The sequence below is a fragment of the Sciurus carolinensis genome, chromosome 2 (assembly GCF_902686445.1).
Source record: "Sciurus carolinensis chromosome 2, mSciCar1.2, whole genome shotgun sequence".
Lineage (NCBI taxonomy): Eukaryota > Metazoa > Chordata > Mammalia > Rodentia > Sciuridae > Sciurus > Sciurus carolinensis.
In genome coordinates, this window is record NC_062214.1 from 117,457,229 (window position 1) to 117,482,501 (window position 25,273).

The window sequence follows — 25,273 nt, forward strand, 5'->3', positions numbered from 1 at the left end:
TTGCAACTCAACGACCCTGTGATTTAGATTTCCTAGTGATGAAGTATCTTCCTAGATAATAATGTCTGTTCATTTATATTGCTATACATAATGGAATATATTTCAGCAACATCTAGAACTCAACAATATTGAATAAATCAATTGAAACACACAACTGTGCTTAAATAGAAGTGTTTTGCTTAAAAGTGTTTTAATTTTTTGTTCATAAAATAGTTGTATGCTGTATGTCATTGTTTGAAAAGAATTTGTGCCTTGTGCTTAGTAATAGAATACAATCAGATTTCCATTCTGTATATCATTTTCAACCCTTAACTTGAAGTCGCAATCTGTGTCCCCCACCTGCCTTGGGAAATTTATGTTCAGAGAGAAATTTATGTTTTTAGGTTAGCCTCGCTGAGACAATGCTTACTTGGGTTTACCCATGTCTAAGACTACCTTACATAGACAGGAGAGAAAGAAGGAAATACAAATAACGGACTTATGGAGATTCAGATCATGAGAGCCAATGCAAGTTAGAAATACTGGTATTTTCTACATTACTATTTAGATACCACTTTAAATGCCCCCCAAAAACAAATCTGTATTGCATACTAGATGGACATGAAACCAGGATTTATTAAAATACCCTTAGCATATTTACAATTGGAAGCCATGAGTGCAAGTCTCTTCAAATTCCAAAAAATATAGTTGTATCTCTTGAAATGAATTAACAGAGGTATCAATAGATTAGGATAAATATAATCTATCAGAGATAGAATTCTTAGAATAGACATTCTACACTTTTCTAACCAATATATACTATGTACAAAAATACACTTAATAAGGTGACCAAGTAGTGTCAAGAAGGAAAATATATATATTCATATGTATATATATATACACACACACGTACACACATTTTCATTATGTACAAATTAATATTGGTTCCTACACCCTTTCTTTTTAAAAATAAATACTTCATTTGGTTGCTATTACATTTAAAAATTCAACTCATGAGCAGTTCTCAGCTTTGACAAAATTAAATATGCAAATTAGAAATACATATTCTTAAAATATAAAGGGAAAAATACCTGAATCCAATTAGCTTATGTTTAAAAATATCCAAGAGCATGTAATGTAAGGTTTCATGTCTTTAAAGTGCCTTCTCCTTTCCCAAAATGTCTTCATTATTGCTCAAAATCCCTTAAAAGTTATATCTACAGATTAATCTAATACTTAATTAAACAGAAAAGCCAAGATTTTACCAGGTCAAATAGTAGACTATTTAGGACATGCTTACACTTTAAGTGCTTTTAAGAGCGCAATAGTTATTACTGTTAATATGAAATTAACCACAAAATGTCAACATCCTGATTCGGATTAGGGGTAATGTTTGAATCATGAGTAGTGGTAAGAATGGAGTGCCATAATAAGTCTGATTCAAAATGTTTGCACAGAAGTCAAATTTGTCTGGCAGCACAGAAACTTACTTGAAAGTCAAAAATTTAGTCTGTATCATAGCTGGTGACCTGGTCTGACATAAATTTATCAAAAGAATATCCCCTAAAAGTAAAATCTATGAGAAATTGAGAAGAACTAGAACCCCTCCCACTGCTCCCCCCCGCCCCGTGACTCCAACCAACCTTCTTAAAATAAAGTAAAATAAAATGAAAAAGAAATGCACTTTCCATCTCTTTTATGGATTTTCCCTTGGCCTAAATGATGAGGTGATGCTGACATTAACAAGAGGCAGTCCCAGCAGCATGTCTCACGCAGGCTCCTTGGTGACAGTGGAGATCCCCATCCAGTGGTGGAGCACAGGGTGTGAGAGGGTGGAGAAGGGGTCCAGGGAGACATTTAGTGTCCATGATGCAGGGAAGCGAAAAAAAAGTTGGGCCAGGGAGACATGTAAAGGCTCAGTTAGGAAAGACTAGTTGTGGGATGTGAAGGAAGGGGAGGCTGAGGCCTGGGTCCAGAAAGCGGAAAAATGAAAGAATAGAGAAAACAGGCAGGTTCATGAACAAGCAACCTCATGGAAATGGATCTGAAGTCGATGGAGTTACTAAACCCACATACGCCAGTTTCACTGGGGTTACCTGCTTTTCCAGCACAACGTCTGCCACCAACCAGTATATCATACTGGGCACTCCTACTTGCCTACTACAGATTGCTGAATTTTCTTTAAAGAACTTTCCAAATCACCAGTTTTCTAACAAAATGAATTGGATCAGCAAAGCATTGGACTGGCCTTGTTAAAAAATCTCTTCTCTCCTGCCTCCTGTTTTTCTCCTTCATCCCATTGCTTGGCATCTCACAAGTCTGAGCTGAAGACCACTGCATGGATCAAATGCATATTAGGAGGCAGCATACAAGGTCCAGGGTGTCACTAAGAAAATTAAATGCTAAAGGACTTGAAATAATTCACATTTCTGTTACATCTGATTTGTATTAGGATGCTAACTGATTTCACTTAGGTTCGAGGCATGCAGGCCAATGCTTATTTTCCAGGCCAAAGCACGATCCTCTAAATCAAAGTCCAAGAGCACTGTGCTTCCCATACTAGTCTAATTACAATTCAATGAAAGGAAAAGACGATGATGAATCAATGACATGCTTTCTCTAAAAATTCTTAAAATTATCCAATCTCTAATTTTAAGTTTCTACCCTCTTAGGAGAATCTTTGCTTCTGTTAAAGAAACATCCTTATTTCTTAATGCATAAACCTCCTCAAAAGTTTCAAATCCAGTTGATGGTAGGGTCACATTATTTGTCTTGGGCAACTGCAGAATTGCAGAATCATAAAATCAATAATTTTAGACTAGATCCATGCCTTTAGTAGACCCTGGTCACTGTAGGCCGACTGAATTATTACTACATATCTCCCTTTGCTCATGGGTTTATTTTCAGTAAACCCATCTTTCAAGACTTATGTAGGACACAACTTAGAGCGGCTGAGACTACCTTCTTTATACCTTGATGGTAAGAATATGAGTAAGATTATATCTAGAGACAAGTTGGCAAGAAGGGAAAAAAAGAGTTATTTATAGTTCATGCAAACATATTTAAAATATAAACATTTTAAATGTCCTTCTAGTCTCCTATTAGAAAGAACAGTACAACTTTGTATACTACATATTCCTGTTTATATACCACACAGAAAGCAGAATTCAGAATCCATGCCAACAGTTCCCAGAGAGTTGTTTGTTTCTGAACATCTATCATTTATATCATGGGGATGTAGAGAATAATTTCCCTGTATGTGCAGTGGTCTCTGGGACTAGCCTTTCATGTTGGAAAGATTAACTTGGAGAGATAACCTAGGCAAACGATCAAAAAGTGGAAGAAAGCTCTGGAAGAGAACAATGAAGGAAAGTAGGTACAACTTCAACAAAGACATTGACAAATCAATGCTAACATGCCTGAGAAAATTCGATATCTTACTCAACATGCCAAGATAATGCACAGGAAACTCACACTATACGTGGGGGAAATAGTCATTCTCTTTGAAGACATTCTTACTGTTTCAAAGGTAGAGAGTCCCTCAGTGTACACACAAGTAGAATTTATGGGAGTATTCAGCCTATGAGACAGCTTACATGTGGTAGAAAGTTGTTTGTTCCAAACACTTTGGATGTTAGTTTCTGCCTGAATCTATGAATACATTTGCATTTTGTTAACCCAATACTATCAAGTTTCACACAAACTATTAGGAAAAAAAAAGCCCTTGAGTTAGTCTTTAGGAGATATATACACCTAAGAGTAAAAAAATAGAGAATTATATGGCATAGATGGAATGCAAAATAACCTAATAGTTTTATTTATCACTTTCATACCCAAAATTGAGATTGTTAGGTCTCTCTTGAGCAAATACTTGATGTAATATGCAATAAGGTCTGAAGTTCATGTGAGCTTTAAGCAGGCAGTTCTTAAAGGAACCATGGACTTAAAGAGACCCTGATATCGGAGAAGGGAAGGCCACTGGTTATCTCCAGGGTAGTTAGGAGAAAGGCTAGGATCGAGGAGAAACCCAGTCCAGCAGTTACTACTTGAGGACAGCCAAACTACTGCAGGAGGTTTGATTTGCTTCCTTAATCTCTTCGTTGGTAGAAACCTCATGATGACTTAAAAGACACAGTTAGCTAGCTGCCATTTTAATAACTTCACGTTTCCAAGTAAGTTGTTAACTACACAGATTTCCCAAATGCAATATAATGTGTTTATATCACATTATTGGTTATGAGTCTTGGAACAAATAGGGCTACTGAATTGGCTTCAAGTTTAACATCTTAAAACTCTCTGAAATTCACTAGTTCCCAGCAAAGCAAGGCGTTGATCTGGGAGTATTTGGTAGGTTGCCCACTCCGTGGAAAGGGAAATGAAGAATTGTGAAACTAAAATTCAGCACTTCTTACAAGGTGTCAACGAATGATGCGTATGCAGAAATGACACAGAATGGGCCTCTCAGTCACACATGGCTGTATAATCAAGTCCATTTATGTCTGGATTCAATTGCTACTGGCATTAGGAATACTGTTCTGTAAGTCTAAAGAGAAAGATCTGCTGAGCCCAGTTTAGAAGGTGTTTTCTTTAAGCCAATTCTGCATCAGTAATAGCTGCCAAGCAGCTAGGTTGCTCTCCCTATAGCTGGAAAATGGAAATACATGTAACAAAAGTTATTTGCATTTTGGAAAGGCTAAAAATTATCCATTCTTTTCAAATCCTGTCAGCTTGGCACACAGACTTGGTTCCCCTGTGCTGCAGATTTCTTTGTGAAGAAAAAGTAGCCAACATGAATAAAAAATTTGTATTTTTATCTAATCCACTCTATTCAGTTGTAGGATCCCCAAAGGTAAAATGGCTAAACTGTGAAATGTGGTATTCATGGTCTTCTGGATGTTATACACATTCATAAATGGCTCTTTTTTTTTTTTTTTTGCGGTACTGGGGATCGAACTCAGGGCCTTGTGCTTGCGAGGCGAGCATTCTACCAGCTGAGCTGTCTCCCCAGCCCCATAAATGGCTCTTAAGAGAATCCAGAGGAAGGACATTTTAATGGTCTAATATCCCTCCCCTGCCCCCCGGGACCCCACCATTACATCATATCTTCTTTTATGTGACTTTAAAAAAAAAATTCCAGGACAATCCTTGGTTATTTCAAATCCATATTTCTTAAAAGCATCTGATTTAGGCTGAAATCTCATGTGGGCAGCAGAAAGTTCTTACTTTGCCCATGACCAGCAGCTACAGCAGCTGCTCAGATTCTAATGTTCCTGGCTTAGACTTCACAACATTGGATTTCCTAGTGTGCCCCTTGATTTTATGATTCAGGAGCTAATAAACTAATTTATAAGCCACCCAATCTGCTAAAGCTTTCTCTTTCCTAATCACATTTTATCTATTTTTTGTGTTTTTGGTTTCTAATTAGAATAGACAGGATCATAGAAAAGGAAGCTCAAATCAAACATTCTTTTGGCTAGCAACTTTCCAACCCAATTTAAACTACTTCATAGAATGAGATGGTTGATATTTAGATCAGCTATTTGGGGGAGGCTATATTTTGTGGACTTCTTCATTTCCCCTTTCCATATAATGCCCCAAATTGGTTTTATATTTGCTTTTTTTTTTTTTTTGTGGGAAGGGTGAATACTTTGAAATATTCTTACTTAGGATGTCAGAAAATGAAGAGATCCCCCACCAAGACTACAGTCTGGTTACTGGAAAGGAGAATCTGCAGGTCTGCCTTGCTAATTCCTCATCATACATTGACTAGGTGCGATTTGCTGTGCTGGTGCATATAATGACTGCATCTGTGATGCCAGGCAAGGCAGAAGTATAGATAGACTTGAGATCATAAAACTGTAAAGGAATAAAAAACATCATTAAAATGAAAACTTCCCTGTTGTAGGCAGCACAACTTATAGAGAGATGTAATCTCAGGACAATAGACAAATCACTTCTGAAAATACATTTCTATCTCTTCTGCTACATCTAATTGTAGACTTTAAGAAACCATACCATTGACCTCTTTCTCTTGCTGGAGATTTCAAATATCACCAACATACTTCTCTTTTTTTTTCAGTTTTTCTGGTTTCTTCACTGGCAACTTTTAAGCTTCTCATTTAGGAAACCCATTTCCTTAGGGTACCCATGAAAAAGGAGGCTCAGCAGATTTTCAGGTTCGACTATGTTTCCTGGGAAAGGGGAGCCCAGCATCCAACTTAATATTCAGTTTTTTCAACTGTGCTGGCAATTCGTTTCAGCTAGAACATTTAAAGGTATAGTAGCACCACTGGGTTTCCTTATTTTACTCCTCAGATTTCAGAAGTTGTTTTCCCACAATTCCTAGGTAGTTGCCATGAGCTTCTGGAAAGATCTCATTGACATCAACTTAAGGATGCAGGAGCAGAACCAACACCTGTGACCCCTGGGGCCTCTACATCCTCATGTCTGCCCTTCTATTAGGCCACACTTTTTCTGGTAAGCTGCCTTTTCTCAGGTTAAAAGACATATGCCATACTTTCCAACTTGATATTGGACACTGCAGAGGTCTGATGCTTTTTCCCCCTAATGTGTCTATATAATATTTTAGTACATTAGTTAGTGCACCTGTGTGCTCTATAATTATTGTCAACAGCTCATACAAGAATCCGAACCGTTGCTAAACTGTGTCCTCAGAGTCAGTGAATCTCAACTAGGAAGAGACAAAGTTGTTTATCAGGGATGGTTTTTTGGCATTTTACTAGTGAGTAGGTGTGAGTGTGTGGTTAAATGCAGGGTGGCCATCCTGGTCTTTCTCCTGTCTAGTTCAAGGAGAGCTGTGCCTAGAGAAGCCCATTAAACCCTGCTTGCTTAAAGTGCTCAAGAGGTCAACTGGTATCTAAACAAGTCTTCTCTGTGAAAAGTTTAGACATACTTGTTGCATTTAGCATGAACTCAACTGCATTTTAGAGGAACCTTTTGTTTCAGATAACTGCCTGAAGCAAATGGTTACCTTTGTTGATCATGAACTTAAGTTAGAAATGAAGACTAGGTCACAGTGGTGGATTTAGGAAGTGGCATTTCAGATTAGATAATGGAGGATTCAAACTGGAAGAGAATGATGGAGATTCTGTCATGGTGTCTTAAATGGTTATGAAATGTATTTGACTAGTGTTAACAAACCCACCAAGCTTCCCCAACCGAGGCAGGCAGATCTTTAGAAACAGGCACTTTGCAGAAGATTTTTAGTTGGTTTACCAAGTTGGGTTGCATTCGTCTCTCAAATGAATGTTTCCATTCCTTATTCTTCAGCATGGTTTCCCTGAGAGGGTGTCCTTGAAGGGCACAATGACAGTGTCACCTTCTCATGAGTATTTTACTTAAGAGACCTGAAGTGGACAGCAGTGGCTCTAGCAAAAACCTCCTGCTGCTTCCTTCCATCACATCCTTATGGATTGAGACTTATGCTGACCTTGCTGAATGCAGAGATGATTTTTGTGGCATGGACAAAAACTGGTATTTTCTTCTGCACCATAATACTAGAAAGAATGTTATAGAGTACAGGATGCCTGTAAGTGGAATTTGCCTTAAGTTGATGAATTTCCTTGGTTTTCTTCACAGTTAAGTAAAAACAAGGAGAAACAATATGAAAGTAATGGGAAAAGCTTCTTGCTCACAAGCAACTTCAAGTCTTTCTAGTCTAGTAATTTCCTTATCTGTTTGCCCATTTTGTTTCACTCCTTCATTCTGAGTTTTAAAAATCCAAGCATGTGACATTCTTTCCTTTTGAACCATTAGAAAAGCTGGTTAGTGCCTGCATGAATATGGTGTCTGTGACTTCACTGATTTCACCTGTGCAGTCTTGATTCTGAGGTTTGCACTATACACAGGTATGGTGCTGCTTTCATTAGCTCAATCTATTACAGGAATGTTCCTGAGTTCTCAGGCTGATGACTGGCAGGCATATCCTGGGAAGACAGTTGGGCACCTGGCAAGCTCAGAGGTTCTGCAAAGACGCTGGGGGAAGGGGCAGGACACATGTAGCAGCGGATATGGATAGGACATAAGATTCTTGATCACCTCTAGATTGTCCCCACCACTGGAGGAAAAAGCTGATCCCTTCTTTCTTCTTATCCCCTCACAGGACAGATTCAAAGAGTAATGGCTTGAGGGGGAAAATGTCAGGTAGATTTCCAAGGTGATTTTCCTCTGTGAATCAAGAGCCAGGGTCAGAAAGAGCTACCTAGGCCTGATGTTCTAATCAAAGTTTAATATTAATATATTCACCTTCTCATTTTCCTATAAAGAACTTAAGTGTTGTGCCAGCAAAGACACCTGGCTAACCCTACTTCACATGCCTGTCAGTCAAGGCCATGATAAAAAGGCACATGCTTTTGCTCTCCTGTCTAGAAACCACCTCCTGGGGGTGGTCAGAGAGGACCAGCCACAAGTAGCAGGACATAATGAAGAATTGGGTACATGTCAATATGGTACTACCCATTCATGATGGATCTGAAATAGGCAGGGTGTTCTGTCACCCGATTGCTTGTTCAAATAGGTACCCTGACCCCCAAGGCTGTCCCTGCTCAGTACTACTATTTCTACTGGAGGTGGGGTACAAAATCTCTGTGAGCTCAGGAACCCACAATGAACTGATATAAGAATAAAACAATGGGCCTTGCTTAATGGCTGAGGTCAACTCCAGTATCATAACATCCTCCAGGATGTAGTTTATGGCAACTTAACTCCCTTCTATACCCACACATGATTCCATTTTGTTTCCTTTCAATTGCATGAACAACAACAACACCATCATTTCCCTAGTCTGGGGAATCATTTTCACAAACAATTTTGGTGAGTTTCAACATTGTTGGCAAGAAAGATGTCATAGGATCTTGCTACAACATAATCAAAATTAAGACCAATAAACTAAAGATCAAAACAGCAACATGTAAATACCAAGGCTTGAATTATCCTAAGGCAACTGTCATGAAAGATCCTCTTCTGTGACAAAGTTGTAGAGATCAAGTTTGGTACAGAAAGTGTGAAATATCAGCTTTTAAAAAAATTTGGAAAATCTTGGTATTTCTTCTGGTCTCATAACAGAGTAGACTTTGAACTTCTACAAGCAACAATTATCAAATACTCTTGCAGTATTTCCTTAAATAGCTTTCATTGCTCCTGTGGCCTAATAAGGGACTTCTTAAAGAAGGCATAGGGCGCTCCCTGCAGACACTTCAGAAAGGACTGAGCAAGACAGACATTTAGTAACAAATCTTTCAAAAAACTTCTTTAGCGCTGCAGGGTTCCATGGCTCCCCATTGTCATTTTCTTGTGTCTCCATCTTAGTTGGTTGTCACACTGGCTTCCTTCTGACGCAGTCTTTCTTTCTGTTGTTTAAGAAAAAAAAAAAAAAACCAGATTTATTATCATGCTTATCGATTTTTATCTTTCTTGAATTTCTATAAATTTCTCAAATTCTGATCTAGAATGCTGAGAGGAATTGTACCAGATGCCTGAGGAAAGAGAGGTCTCTATCATTTTCTCCCAAATTCCTCAGTTACCTCTCCTACCAATCTATCACCATTACTACTCCCAAAACATACCAACAAAAAGTGAACAACCAGCTCATCAACCAACTCTATCCCCAGAACATGGGACTTTACCAGGCCAGGCTGGTCTGTTCTGTTCTTTTGTGACCAACACCTTAACTTTGTGGCATTACTCAACTACTTCCACCCCAATCCTTGGCCTACTGTTGTCATTAGGGAATGCCCAAGAAATGACTTTTAGGGGTTTGAGATATGAAAAAAAAAAAAAAATCACTGTTTCCAAGTTGAATGTATCTGCATGTAAGCAACTTGGCAGCATTGAATAGATGCCATGCCAAATAGAGGGCTGCCAGACTCTGTCTATGTGGAATGGCAGAAGGTTCCAGTTTGCCATGGATGTTCTCCTCTGTTCTCCCTGCACCTCCTCCCAGGACGACTTTCTAAAGGGGGAGGGCATGTACTATCGATGAGATTGTGCATTAATATGACCACTATGGAAATCAGTAAGGAGATACTAGGCATGGAATCAACATATGACCTAGCTATACCACACCTTGGTATTTATCCAAAAGAATTAAAGTCATCATCATACTACAGTGATACAGGAAACGCCCATGTTTATAGCAGCACAATTCACAGTAGCCAACAATGGAACTGGCCTAGGTGTCCGTCAACAGATGACTGGATAAAGAAAATGTGATAGACATGCACAATAGAGTTCTACCAAGTCATAAAGAAGAATGAAATAGTGTCATTTGATGTAAAATAGATGGAACTTGAGAGCATTATGTTAAGTGAAATAAGGCAAACTCAGAATGACAAGGGTTGTGTTTTCTCTAATATATGGAAACTAGAGAGGGGAAAAAAAGTGGAAAAGCAGGGCTAGGAGGGATCTTATGAAGATAGAAGGGGGACAGTATAGTAGAGGAACAGACCAGGGGGAGGCAGGAGGGGACAAGGAGGTACTGGAGAATAAAATCAACCAAATTATATTGTGTGCATACATGAATATATCACAATGAATCCCAGTATTATACAAAATTATAATGTACCAATAAAAATTAATTAAACTAAAATAAACAAGAATAAATAATAGGGGGGAGGGCATGAAAGACTGCTGGGAAGATGTACAACAGACAGAAGGAACACAACAGAAACATGGACCCTTGCTGCTTCTATAACTCTATGGAAGTAAATAAATTAAACATGGTGGGGATGGATGTGTCTGCTCCTAAGGGAGTGGAAATAGGCTGGGAAGGAAAAGGGAAAAAGCATTCCTTCCAAAAGAGAAGATGCAGAGATGAGTACTTTGGAAGCTGACCCTCAGGTGCCTATGATCTGGGATGTGTTACAGGGCACGACTACATTGGGCTGGATACAAACTGAAGTCAATGCAGTTTTACATATCCCATGCTGAGTCTGGGCCCCACCTCTTACTTGTGAAACTGAATCAGGGATCGGTTTATAAGCTCTTCCCTAATTTTCAACCACCCTCACAAATAAACAGGAGAACAACATAACAACCCTACCAAGCTGGGGATCATAGTTGGGAACTTGCTCACCAAGGAGGTCAACTTACAAAAGGTGCCACTGTAAACTCAACTTGCCCTTTGTCTACAGGACTGACTCCATTCTCTCCAACCCTGGGGAACAAATTTGGCTGTAAAAGTCAGGATTGAGGCCCCCAAAAGGGCCCAGAGGCTGATGAAAGAGAAAGACAAAAATCAGGGTTGAGCTCACTGCCTCTGAAAATCACACAGATAAGATAATAAATGCCTCATGAAATGAGTACAGGGGGTGTGGTGTGTCCATTCAGAAAGGGGCCATGGCACCAATCCTGGTTCTACCTGACTTCTTCATTTCTCATCAATTTCAATCAACATTCATTTAGCGGCTGATTGGGTTTTTCCAAGAGGTACCATGGTCAATAAACAAATTATCCCATTTTATAACTCAGACTCAACTTGGATCTTTCAAAGGATTTAAAGAAGCTTCAAATAGTACTGGTTATATGAAAGGACAAAATAAGTGGGATATCAGGTTTCAGAGAATGCTGGGCTTAAAATTCAAAGTGAAGAGATTGACACTCCTGCTTACCACTAGTGTCCCCCACTGCAGGGTCCACCCAAAGGTTCTGGAATTTATAGTAACAAGAGAAATAGCTAACATTTATCGAGCTCCTATTATATATATAACCTGCCTTTACCTAGTTTCCTCAAAATAAAATCCTAAACTGAAGTTATCGTTTCTCTTTTCACTGGAGAAAGAAGCAAAGTAATTTTACTAAGGTTTTACAACTGTTAAGGCACAGAGTGGATTGGAGTTCAGGCAGTCTCCCTGTCAATATCCAGGGTTCCTAAACTTTTAGCTGTTCTGAGTATTGTCTGATATGTATAAGTAGAGATTCATTGTGATCCCCAATAAAAATTGGAATTCGGGGGACAACTTTTTTTTTTTTTCTATCAAAGTAGAAAGCCCAAGTAGACCACTGGTTTCCAACATGGAGCTATCATGGCATCTATTTGGGTGCTGGTTTTTGTTATCTCATTGCCAAGTGACAGCAGGCAGGCTGTACCTTCCCACATCCTGATCCTTTCTTTAATGGGGGAAAGCAATTGATGAGGGTGAACATGGTGAACATTTCAGGAGAAAAAGACTTTGAGATAATGGCAATTGTGTGGATAGAGTGTGGAAGGATGTGAAATGAAGAGATGAAATCTGGTTTATCAGAAATGACTTTGTTGAGTTTGCAGAGGGAACAGGAAGCCACATTTTGTTCCCTCACCCCCAAGTATTCTTTTTTACCATATGCTATTCTAGGATGGGAACTGAGGACCTGGATACTGCATTTCATCCTTGAGTTTTAGACTTTAAATTCAGACACACTCCTGGGTGCTCCTCATTTATAATAAAAAATCAGGAGGTTATGTTGAAAACTGAGTCTCACCAGACTGGCAGTGGGATTGATTTTCTTTGTCTCCACTTTCTTCTCTGATGTCAACTTGCTGACTGATGCTTGAGCCATTTTCAATCTGAAATAGAAATGGGGAACAGGGAGAGGAGAGGAGGAAATGAAAGGAAGAAGAAGAAAAAAAAAAAAAAGAAAAAGGATGAGGTCAGGTTAAATAGAATTTTAAAGACTTTTGAATTAAACAACCAGTGTTTTGAAAATACAGTCGTGTGTCACTTAACAAGGAGAACACATGCTGAGAAATGCATCGTGAGGTGATTTTGCTACTGCAACCACCCAAGAGTGTACTTCCAACATCTAAACAATAAAGCCCATTTTGTGCCCAGGCTGAGGGGCAGCAAGAGGATGTGAATTAGTACAGACATCATGGGAAACAGTATGGAGGTTTCTCCAAAAACTAAAATAGAACACCATATGATTTAACTATACCACTTCTGGGTATTTATCTGAAAAAGATGAAGTCAGCATACAAAACAGATACCTGCATGCTCGTGTTCATTGTAAAACTATTCACAGAGCCAAGATATGGAATCAACCTAGGTGCCCATTGACAGATGGATAGATAAGAAAATAAGGTACACATACTATAGTGGAGTTATTATTCAGGCATAAAGAAGAATGAAATTGTATCAATGGCAGAAAAAAAAGGATGGAACTGGAGGATGTCATGTTAAGAGAAATAAGCCAGACACAGGAAGACAAGTGTTGCATATTTTCTCTCATATGTGAAAATTGGGGGCGGGGGGAAAGGCCAGAATTAAAAATTAAGATAATAGCACAGTTTTGGAGACAAAGAAATGCAGAGATTGGAACCCTTATACACTGCTGATGGGACTGCAGTTTCTCAAAATAACCAGAATAACCATCTGACCCAGCAATTCCACTGCTAAGTATATAATCATAACTAAGAAATTTAAAAACTTACGCCATATGAAATTTGCACACAGATGTTCATTAGTAACAATATTGGCAAATAGTTGAGTGTAGAAACAACTTGAGTTTCCATTCACTGATGAATGGATAAACAAAATGTGACATATCCATACAGGGGAATAATACTGGGCTACAAACAGGAATGACATGCTGATACTGACACATGCTACAACACAGGCGGACCTCAAAAACATTATGTGAAGTGAAAGAAGCCAGTGGTGAAAAAATACATTGTGATTCCCATTTATGTGAAATGTATAGGAGAGGTAAATACATATAGACAGAAAGCAGATTAAGTAGATTAGCAGTGACATGGGCTAGGGGTTGGGGGAAATGGTGAGTGACTGCTAATGGGTAAAAGATTTCCTCCAAAATTAGATATCAGTGATGGTTGTGCATTCCTGTGAACATGCTAGAAAACATGGAACTGTACATTTTAAGAGGGTGAATTTTATGGTGTGTGAATTATAGCTCAATAAAGCTGTTATAAAAATTCACCAATTCAACAGACTAAGTGATGTTATTTCTTGCCCATCAGATCAGCAATTCTAGTGGTCAGACCACGTCCACCGCCAGTGAGGTTGTGGGTACTCAGTGCACTAGGGAATATAAAGTGGTACAGTGGCTCTGGTCAAGTAAAACTGAAAGCATGCACACTTTGAGCCACCAGTTCCTCTCCTACAGAGATGTCCAACAGAGAATGACAGACACAGGGTTGTCACTGTGACAGGCAACAGAAAAAAACTGGAAAAAACCTAGTGATTAGTTCAACAGGTGGATGGATATGTGATAATAGCAAATAATAACTAACATTTATGTGATACTCAATCTGTGCCAGGTACTGTCCTAACTGCTTTATTTGAATAAAGCCATTTAATTCTCATGACAATCCTGTGAGACAGAAACTTTATGATGTTGATTTTATAGTCTTAACCACCATGCAATGTGTTTGCATGGTATGCTTATTCTATGGGACATACAGCATAATTGTAAAAAGGAATGAACTGTATCTACAAATTTGATGACCATAGCTATCAGAAATGATGTTGAGAGTAAGGACTTCTAGAGTGATATAGTGAAGAGGCCATCTAAATTTGATGGTCAAAGGAATTGGTTCTCAGCTCCATCACTTACTAGCTGTGTAGCCTTACACAGGTTACTTGTCTATGTACCTTGCTTTCCTAATAAGAGGGGGAATCAAAACCATAGTGCTTGCTACATAATACTATTGAAAGGACTGAGATAATGCAACTCCAGACAGAGGGCATCCAGTCCATAAATGTTAACTGCTACTATTACTATGCATGTAATATACCACTTTATGTACATTTTAAATAGCATTCCACAAAATAATATTGACCACAGATGCATGCACGTGTATGTAAACTTAAAGACTTCCACCTATGCTTATATACAGACAGGTATATATATATACACATTTAAAAGTACTTAGAATAGATAAGAAAGATGCCTATTTCATGAAAGAAGTTATTGCTAGAAAGATGGGGGAAGAGAATGGGACTGGCTGTAATAGGTCAAATGGAATTTCATTTTTAATCTTTATTACCTATAATGTTTAAAATTTAAAATTAAGACTTTTTAATTATTTGTTCTTTTTAGACATACAGGACAGTAGAGCATATTTTGACATATTATACATACATGGAGTGCATCTTATTCTAATTAGAATCCCATTCTTGTGGTTATATATGATGTGGAGTTTCACTGCGGTGTATTCATATATGAATATAGGAAAGTTATGTCTGATTCAATCTAATGTCTTTCCTATTCCCATTCCCCTCCCTTCCCTTCATTCCCCTTTGTCCAATCCACTGAACTTCTATTCTCCCCCACCACACATACACCTTGTTGGGTGTTACCATCCACATATCAGAGAGAACATTCGACCTTTGGTTTTTTTGGGATTGGCTTGTTTCACTTACATGATAGTATTTAAAACTCTTAAAGAACATGAAACAAGATGTTAATAGTTATATTTCTAGGTGAGAATATGGATATATTGAATCATCCTTTGTATTTTTATTTTTTAAAATTTCTTCAAAAATATTTAATGTTTAATGATCCACCATCTCACAAACACTTTTTAAAAAATTGCATACTTTTTCTTCAGGTCTCAAATAAAAAGCTTTCACCCAATATTAATTATATACTTCTTAGCATCTACATGTGGCCAAGTGGCTTGACTTTTAGCTGGTTTTACACACACACTTGGCAAACAATTTTCCTGCACATATGCAGAAGTCAGTCACAATGAATTCAACATGCTGACTTGCACATAAAAAAATAAACAAAAATGGAATGAAGATGAGTAATGTTTTCTATAACCTGAGAATACTCAGGCTTGTAAAGCTGCCCTGAGAACAGGCATTTCTCAATATTGTCTTAGGTCTGAGTCTGCACCACACTGCCCACTAAGCTTTTCCATTTGCAGCAACAACTGGGACTATGCCCAAACAAGAAAAGAAAGCACTAAATGGATCAAATCCAGGTCAGACAACATTGGAGGCTCTGACCATTAACAGACTTGCCAACCAAGATGGTCCACTGTACATGGAGCCACATCTAAGCTGAGTTAGATTGCTTTTCAAAGAGAACATCTCCTAGTGACCCTTTAATCCCAGTTTCAGTGGAATGGTTGGGAATTACTATGTCTCTGTGTCTGTCTGTCTGTCTCTCTCTTAGGCCCCTAATTTTAAGGTAACTGTTTTGAGTTGTCTTTTGCAGTTCCTTTTTATCTTTGAATCCCAGTCTCTTCTTCCAGAGATAGTCTTCTACTGGGCTTCTGTTCAGCATCACCTTCCCAGTTCCAGCATGCTAATGGTCCTGTGACCACTCTCCCTGTTCTGGATGACAGTGGTGGCTGGGGATGTGGAGGCAGGGGGAGGGGAGACAACCCACAGTCCTGTCCCCACTGCAAACCTCTTCTTACCGCTGAGTGGTTCTTCTGCAGACTACACAAGGAGTCATATATGCCCCAGGTTTCCTAGGACAATTCTTATCTCAGGAACTCTTTTCTGCTCTTCTCCAATGTTTTCTTTCAATTATTATCTCTCCCTTTCACAGGAGAATTTTATTCTTTAAAAAGGAAAGCAAGAAAGCACAGCTAAGTGCCAAGGAGATTCAGCACCAGCTATGCTTCACTCTAATTCTAATTCTGCCAGTTATTAGAAGATCTTGGGGCAAGTTAATCAACTTTCTTGATTTCAATTCCTGTACTACAAAATGAAAGTTAATATCTATCTCACAATATCCTTGAAAGTATTAAATAACATATGTGTAACATCTAGCATGCCTGATATATATTAAGTAGTCAATAAAGTATAGCCTTTCACCAATAGATAAAACAAGTCTTTAAAAATGCTTGACAAGCCAGGTATGATAGCACTCATCTGTAATCCCAGTGGCTCATGAGGCTGAGGCAGGGGGATCACAAGTTTGAGTCCAACCTCAGCAATTTAGCAAGACCCTAAGCAACTTGGCAACTTAATGAGATCCTGTCTCAAAATAAAAAATAAGAAAGGCTGGGAATATGGCTCAGTGGTTAATGGTTAAGCACCCTGGGTTCAATCCCCAGTACCTAATAAATACATAAATAAATAAAGTATGACAATTGTTCTTGACTACAAAATACATAGAGCTGTTAGCTAAGTCCTACCTTGCAGTAATATTATTCAGATCTACATTATTAGCATCTACATGTGGCCAAGGACACTGAAAAGCAAACCAAATCAACTAATGCTACTATCCTAAGATTGAGCAAGCCCAAGATCTCACCTCAATTTTTCTGATCTGAATACAGATTCTAAAAGTCATATCCAGAAGCTACAACGTTGTGCAAGTATGACAAAAACTTCTCAGCTTAAAGAGAGAAACCATTTAAACTTCATAACAAAGGTTGTAGCTACTCCTCATATCTTTTCTAAGTTTCCTGAAGGTAAATACTATAAATAAAATACAAGGTTCAAAAATTATAGAACTTCTGAGCAAATCAACTTTTTCACATTGACTTTGTTTTTCTGACAATTGAAATAACACTTGTTCCTTACATAAAATTTATTTGTGTAGAAATTGAAAAATTTTTGAATTTATGATATATATTTAGAAACAAAGAAAAAGTAAAAAGTAAGATTTACTGGATTGTTTTAATACTTTTTTCAGAACGTAATTGTTATGGTTTATATACGAGGTGTTCCCCAAGAGCTCATGTGTGAGACAATGCAAGAATTTTCAGAGTTGAAATGATTATGAGAGGTGTAACCTAATTGGTGGATTAGTCTATTCATATGGATTAAGCAGGCAATAACTGTAGGCAGGTAGGGTGTGATTGGAGCAGGTAGGTCACTAGGGGTGTGCCTTTGGGGTTTACATTTTGTCTCTGGTGAGTGGTGTTCTTTCTCTGCTTCCTTTCTGCCATGCCCTGAGTTGCTTTCCTCTGCCATCATGTTCTACTTTATCTCCGGCCCAGAGATATGAGGTCAGCTGACCATGGACTGAATCTCTGAAACCATGAGCCAAAATAAATTTTTGCTCCTCTACATTGTTCTCATCAGGTCTTTTGGTCACAGCAACAAAATGTTAACTAAAATGGTAGTCAAGACATAATTGAACCAATGATGAAAATTATCACATGGAAAGCTCTCAGTGAGACCTTAGGATCCACAAGGGTAGAGCCCTTGGAAGAGCAGATGACATGCATGCCATGATTGCTAAATAAAAGAATAAAATTTATTAGAAAAATTCTTTACTTTTCTAAAGGACTGCTTGTGTTTCTTGAATACACTAAATTCACTGAGCTTCAGAGGCATGCAACTGGTGCAGTTACATGGTCCCTTGGTCACTGCCTTAAAATGTGGAGTTTTGGAACATGGAACCTCACAATTTTGTGGTTACTTCTACCTGAGAGTTACCCAGACATTTATGATCATTTGTTAAAGAAAGTCAAATGTTTTTCCACATTTTTCCCCGGAGGTACATTTGTTACATTAAAAAAGGTAAATTTAGTTGGACAGATTTGACACTGGCTCTTTTCTTTGCACTGTCTTACAAGGTTCATGCATGTTAATTTGCTGTGATCATTTTTAGGTACCTGCCTTTCACACTAGACTGGAATGTCTCAAAAGCAGGAGAGGAGTCTTTATTGTTTCTTTCCTCAGCATCTTGCACAGAATTTGGCATGTAGTAAATGACCAATAAATACTGAATAAACAAATTATTACAAATGATTAATCTCTATAAAAATTCAGGCTTTATTGGTCATGGGGAAAAATAAAATCCCTTAAATCTCATGTGAACATATCATCACCAATGCTCAAGGCAAACTAGCAAATTTTCACGTATATTTTCTGTTCCTTAACATTAGCATCTACATTATGCTTAGAGGGTCAGGTTGCTCTTTTCATCTGCTTTTATTTACACCTATAAGAAACAAATATTCTGACAATCTGGCTATGTCACATGTATTGACTGGCATGAGTCTGGGCCATACTACCAAAAGTGCTATACAGATTCAATGCAATTCCAATTAAAATCCCAATGATGTACCTTACAGAAATAGAGCAAGCAATCATGAAATTCATCTGGAAGAATAAGAAACCCAGAATAGCAAAAGCAATCCTTAGCAGGAAGAGTGAAGCAGGGGGTATCGCAATACCAGAACTTCAACTCTACTACAAAGCAATAGTAACAAAAACGGCATGGTATTGGTACCAAAATAGAAAGGTAGATCAAGGGTACAGAATAGAGGACATGGACACAAACCCAAATAAATACAATTTTCTCATACTAGACAAAGGTGCCAAAAATATGTAATGGAGAAAAGATAGCCTCTTCAACAAATGGTGCTGGGAGAATTGGAAATCCATATGCAACAGAATGAAACTAAACCCATATCTCTCACCATGCACGAAACTAAACTCAAAATGGATTAAGGACCTTGGATTCAGACCAGAGACCCTGCAGATTATAGAAGAAAAAGTAGGTCCAGATCTTCAACATGTCGGCTTAGGACCAGACTTCCTTAAACAGGACTCCCATAGCACAAGAAATAAAAGCAAGAATCAATAACGGGACAGAGTCTTAAAAATTGTTTTGATCTGACTAGAAATTGATAGCCAAGCTGTCTGTTCAACTTACCCATATTTTCAAAATGTACCTCAAAATCTGTGGGCAAAGTGTCACATGCCTGCTGAAGAAGCTACATTGGGGTTGTTATTGTTGATTGCATTAAATTCATTCATTAAGTTCTGGCAATTATGTGGGAAAAGACTGCAAGCTGGTGGGTCATAGCTTGATCAACCTTGATGGGCTTAAGTAAATTTAAATTCAATTTTCATCAGTCATAGGAGGTTTAAATAAATTTGAATTCAGTTGCTATCATTTGTAAATGCAGAGATTTCACATAAGAATTCAATTTCTGACTCCTAAAACTGGAAGGCAGGTAACATGAATGCATTACTGTGCAGCAACAGTCAGATGGGGCAGTAGCACCCTGGGCAGCCCTGGGGCTGCCAGGCTGGCAGAGGTCTTTACCAGCTTGCCTGCGAGGTTGGCTTTCTTAACCTGGCACACTTCACTCATTTTTGTTACCTGCCTGGCTCTGTAAGCCTTGAAATGTCAGCCAGGGGATGTGGAGGAAGGCTAACTCGATGATCCAGGAGTGAAGGAATGAGAGGTCAGAGCACTGACAGTCTTTTGAATGGTCTAGTTCCCTCCACTCCATTTTACAGGTGAAGACGGTCTCATTAATAATACTTCCCCTCTCCCACAGTTCCAGTGACTTCCAATCTACTATAGCAGGGGTTAGCAAATATTTTCTATAAAGGGCTAGATAGTTTTAGGCTTTGTGGGTTATATGGTCTCTGCTGCAACTCCTCAACTCTGTTATTACAGTGTGAAAACAGCCACAAAAAATACATGATGATCAGGCAATACTGTGTTCCAAGAAACTTTATTTACATTACTGGTAGTGGTCAGATTTGGTCCACAGGCTGTAGGTTGCCAATCTCTGGATTAGAGTAGAAGATGCAAATTTGTCCCTGTTCTGTTCTCATCTATCTTACCTTTTCAGAAACCAGATCTGGTTTTGCATGAATACTATGCCAGTTTAGTTAATGGAGTGTACATGAATAAATCACTTAATTCCTTTGGTCTCTATTTCCTCATCTGTTAAAAATAGGAATAATACCACATCTAAATAACATAGTGGATATAAATATTGAAGAAAACATTACACATGATTACTTATCATGCATCCATTGCTTTACCTCACTCCATGTGCTTTATATTCCAACTGAACTGCTCACTATCTTTATACATGGCTTTTCTCACCCCTACATCTTGTTTTTACTGTTCCCTCAATGATTGCCTTACTCATTTCCATGTGTTCAAATTCTTCCCATTCTTCTATTCCCAGCTTAAGTGCCAAAGTCATGAAAGCTTCCTTCATCTCTCTTAGCCAGAAGTAATTGCTCTTTTTTCGAGTGAAAAAGCACTTTGTGACTCTCTAAAGGCACTTAGGGCTTTTCATCTTAGAACTGGGTATCTGATTTCCCTTAAACCAATGGAACCACTTGAAGACAATGACCAGGCTTTAGGCATATCTGGGACCCTCCCTGTTTCTACATCTATCACTGTGCCCTGTACAAGTCAGTTCTTAGCAAATACCTAATGAATGACCTGCATCGGTAAGTTTTTTTTTTTTCCATGTTCAACAGTTTAAGTGTTTAATAAATACTCACTTGTAAAATGATTCTTTCTTTGCATTTATCTTTGGGTGGGGGAAAAAATCTCATAAAAACATTCAAGAACCTAGTTCCAGTTATCAATGAGCAGACTGAGTGCTAAATAAGGCAAGAAAAAGGGTGCTGAAGGCCACCCAAAATGCACTAAATTATATACATGTCAATTTATATACATGTCAACCTATGTATACATTCCAGGGTTCCTAAAGGTATCCAAATGACTTTGCCCACCAGGGGACTGAGACTCAGAGAAGTTATATAACTTTGTCTCACATCTGGAATTTGCTTCTCACTTAGAAGGTAAGACCATCTTTTGCATCTAACCAAAGAAAATCTGTTGGTTAGACAATTTCCAGCTACATATATGCTCAGCTCCTTGGCTCAATGGTTTATGGACTTGTCTTTGTTTCTGGTCCAGTTGCTATTCCTATTTTTGTTTTTGATTTAAATATTTACTCAAGAATATCAAACATCATTGTTCATGGATACTTATAGGCAAATATCTAGACTTGACCAAAAAGGTCATATGGTAAGTCCTCCCCTCCAAAAGAAATTTGAAATATAGGCAGAAAACCCATATGAACATGCTAGAGAAAGAATATACCTATCCTCAATTTATAAATGCCTCAGTGAAAGTTTTGAAAATCCTCTCTTCTTTCTCATGACAATGCCTATACTCCCCAAGGAGTTGTTGGGGGGCCTTGGTAGACTGCATTGGCTGCCAGTGTCTGCTGAGGAAAGGCATGAGCAGGACAGTGCAGTATGTCTTCCGAGGCTCCTGGATGTGGAAGGATTACAGCCTGGTTTCATATCAGAATCACCTGGGGAGGAAGTTCTGCCTTTACCCGGAACATGGAAAGCTGCACGAGAACACTGATCCCACCCTAGCATTGAAAAGAGCTGGATAATATACAGAATCATCATTTTTATTCAACCCATTAGATAGCAGAGGTCACAGGCACCTGGGGAGCTGCACTCAGTCACATGCCTTTCCATAGAGGCTTAGGCACCCCACTATAGTACCCTTTTTTTCTGGGAAAGTTTAAAAGTGAGCAAACTCTGGGCTCTCTATAGGCTAGATTTATATGGCTGTAGCTAAACCAAACCAATTCAGAATCCAACCATCCACGGGATTGAGGAAGTGTAATACCTTTTTTTTGTTGTTAATATTCAGTGTTTCATTGGTTTATGATACTAAAATCATCAGATACTAAAATCATCATTAGTATCAGTAGATACTGGAGTCATCATCAAGTTCCTAATAACAGAAGCATCTTCATTTTGACAATAGGATTGAGCAAAACCATCCAATAAAGAGATATTGAGGGAGTGGGATAATAGTGTGTTTGGGCTGTTCACATCTTGTCACAACTGTAAAAATCAGAGCTGAGAGCAGTGTTTTAAAATTGTCTTGTAAAGGGTGTTATTCAGCAAAGGTGTTTCAGGGAGAGGGGGAAGAGTTAAGGATCCTTCTAGATTGCAACATCTGTAAGTTCTGCTTCAGTAAGAAAAGCTTTGTTTTATTTATTAAAACTTAATGCGGGCTGGGTTTTGGCTCAGCGGTAGAGTGCTTGCCTCATAAGTGTGTGAGGCACTGAGTTTGATTCCCAGCACCACATAAAATAAATAAAAAAGCAAAATAAAGTTACAAAAAAAAAAAGAAATAAAAATTAAAAAAAAAAAACTTAATGCATGTACTCATTTGTACAAGAAGAACTTTTTCTTTTTACTTTAAGCTGAAAACTCCTGTGTATGAAACTTAAAAGGACCTACAGGAGCTCTTAGAGGGGAACGAAAAACAATCTTCCTCTGGAGGAGAACCAGTGTCAAGAGAAGCCTCTTCAAAAGATCTGTCCAGAGATACCTTGGAGACATTGGATTTGAGATGATGAAGCTTCATAAAGGATGATTCTTTGGACAGCCATAGCTATCAGATTCCAGCTTTTGGGATCTAATAACCATTAAATCCACAAAAGTCAAAACAAGGCCAGCAGTACTATTATCCCCTGCCTGCTACCTTCCAGAAATGTTCTAAGTTTGTGAGATCACCGATCTCTGGCAAACAGTACAGACCTGTGAGGACAAATGAGATGAGCCCAAATGTAGAAGGTATGATGCCATCACTGTGCTACTATTTTGAAAGAGGAAACCTGAACAGCCATCCAGTCATGTGACCTGAAGATGTCACTCATGGCATGACACAGACAATGCACTTCCTCCATGACTCTCAGTGTCAATGCTTCAGAAACATGGGTGGGTGAAGACAAAGAAATGGGAGGCATTGGAGGAATATGGTTCATGAAGTGTGTGTCAGGAAAAGGAAGACATCAGATCAGCTGTGATGTACATATCTTTTAAGAACTTAGTATCACTCTTCACTAAAGGAGGAGGTCAAAATGGTCTAGAGAATGGGCCGAGTATGCTCTGTATGCCAACCTTTATAGAAATGCATCTCTTAGCATGCTATAGAGAGTACCCAAGTGCCCTAAAAAGCAGGATGATCAAAGTTGAAGGTCCAAGCCACTCTACCACTAGACACCCTCAAAGGTAAAGATAGTTGAACTTAGACTATCTCTAACAAATTCAAGAATTCTTTGTTCTGATGACTACTTTGAAATACATGAAGGAATACCATAAGCCACAGACATGAAAAAACTCCTTCATCACTGGCCCTGTTGATTGTGACCTCAGGCCCTTTGAAGGGTGGACAAGGTCTTTGTGGAATGGAAAGGTCCTAGTACCTCCTAACACCTGTAAAATAAATAACTAGCCAGTCTGCCTACTTTATGTGGGTTGGTGGTACCAATCCCTAAAAGGCCAGCATCTTCTCCAAGTAAATGATGATACTCCTGTGGTCTCCTTTAGGAGAAAAAGTCAGAGAAGTGGTATCAATAACTGCAGAGATGAAAGATCAAATTCCTATTCACTCCTTTGCAATGATCTGCTTGCAATCCTGGACTAAGTAACAATAGGACATGGCACAAGGATCACCTCACAGACCTTAGAGAGGAAGGGACTTTGTGGCCTCAGAAAATTCTCTATAATATGAATTATGGCACTTCAGACACAGAAAACTGGGCAACAAGTTGATACTCTCCTTATAAAGATTACTTTAAACATAGATGGTGTTAACATCACAGAGGCTATAATGTGCTTTGAGGAAGATGTGGCTACATTCGGCTATCTCTCAGCTGCCCTATGGAGTTCATTAATATTTTTTAATACTGTGTAAGTTACCACAAAGTCCAAACACCAGTTTGTTGAGTCAACTTATTCCTCTGTAGCCATAGGGAAAGGGGTTAATGTCCAGGTTCAATTCCAAATAAGTGCAATCATGGAGACCTGGCAGGGGCTGTGGGGACTGTTGTTATTTCTACCCTTCCTGACAGCACTCACTCACTAGGCTTTTCTGAATTCTGATTATTACCACCAAAGCCCATGGTTATAGTTATGAAAGTCAATGGAATAAGTAAAGTCCCTCTACTGTCAGTGAAAAAGCAAACAACAAAAAAGACCAAACTCATTAGCTCCTCGATGTAAAGGGAAATTTCTCTCTCACTGTAGCAGCTGATGAAAACATCACTGACTAGCCTATGTGGAACATTTCCAAAGGGCAAGAAAATTAAGCTCAGGAAAAGACCATAGACGATATGACTCTGGTAACTCAGGCAGGCCAACAGGGCCACACACTCTTCTAGGCCCATTCTCTCCTCAGAGTCTGACCCTTGACCCTGGCTACCCCTCTCCCCTCCACTCTCATGCCCCGCCCACCCCAGGTCAGCCTCACTGGTTGCCGTGGTAAGACAGACTGGCAGGAACATAATGCAAGTCATAGGCTTAGAAGACTGAGCTGCTCACACATCAGGATCTATCCTCTAAAGGTTATTCCATGATAAATTAGCCTATCATTTCTACTTCCTAAATTTGACAATTTTCCACATCCCATTCCTCAGTAAAATATTTTTCTATTTTCAACTAAGGAAGTCCTCATGGAGACTGAATTTCAGCAGTTATAGGAATCAGCCACTTGGTACTTCTTATGGGTTATCACTTGTAGTACCCAAACACACTTTGACTTGGAGTGATTAATTGCAGAACAA

General features: G+C 38.6%; 1 protein-coding gene across 2 annotated transcripts in view; it reads right to left on the reverse strand.

Moving 5' to 3' along the window:
* Positions 1–605: 605 nt before the first annotated feature.
* The window catches only part of Fmn1 (formin 1), a 364,027-nt gene continuing 339,359 nt past the window's right edge, over positions 606–25,273 (reverse strand). For both annotated transcript variants that reach the window (XM_047540773.1, XM_047540776.1), the window contains 2 exons: positions 12,457–12,541; positions 606–9,347 (listed from right to left, as the gene is read on the reverse strand). In XM_047540773.1, coding sequence (XP_047396729.1) covers positions 9,303–9,347; positions 12,457–12,541 — 130 coding nt within the window. In that variant the 3' untranslated portion in view covers positions 606–9,302. The remainder of the gene's footprint in view (positions 9,348–12,456; positions 12,542–25,273) is intronic.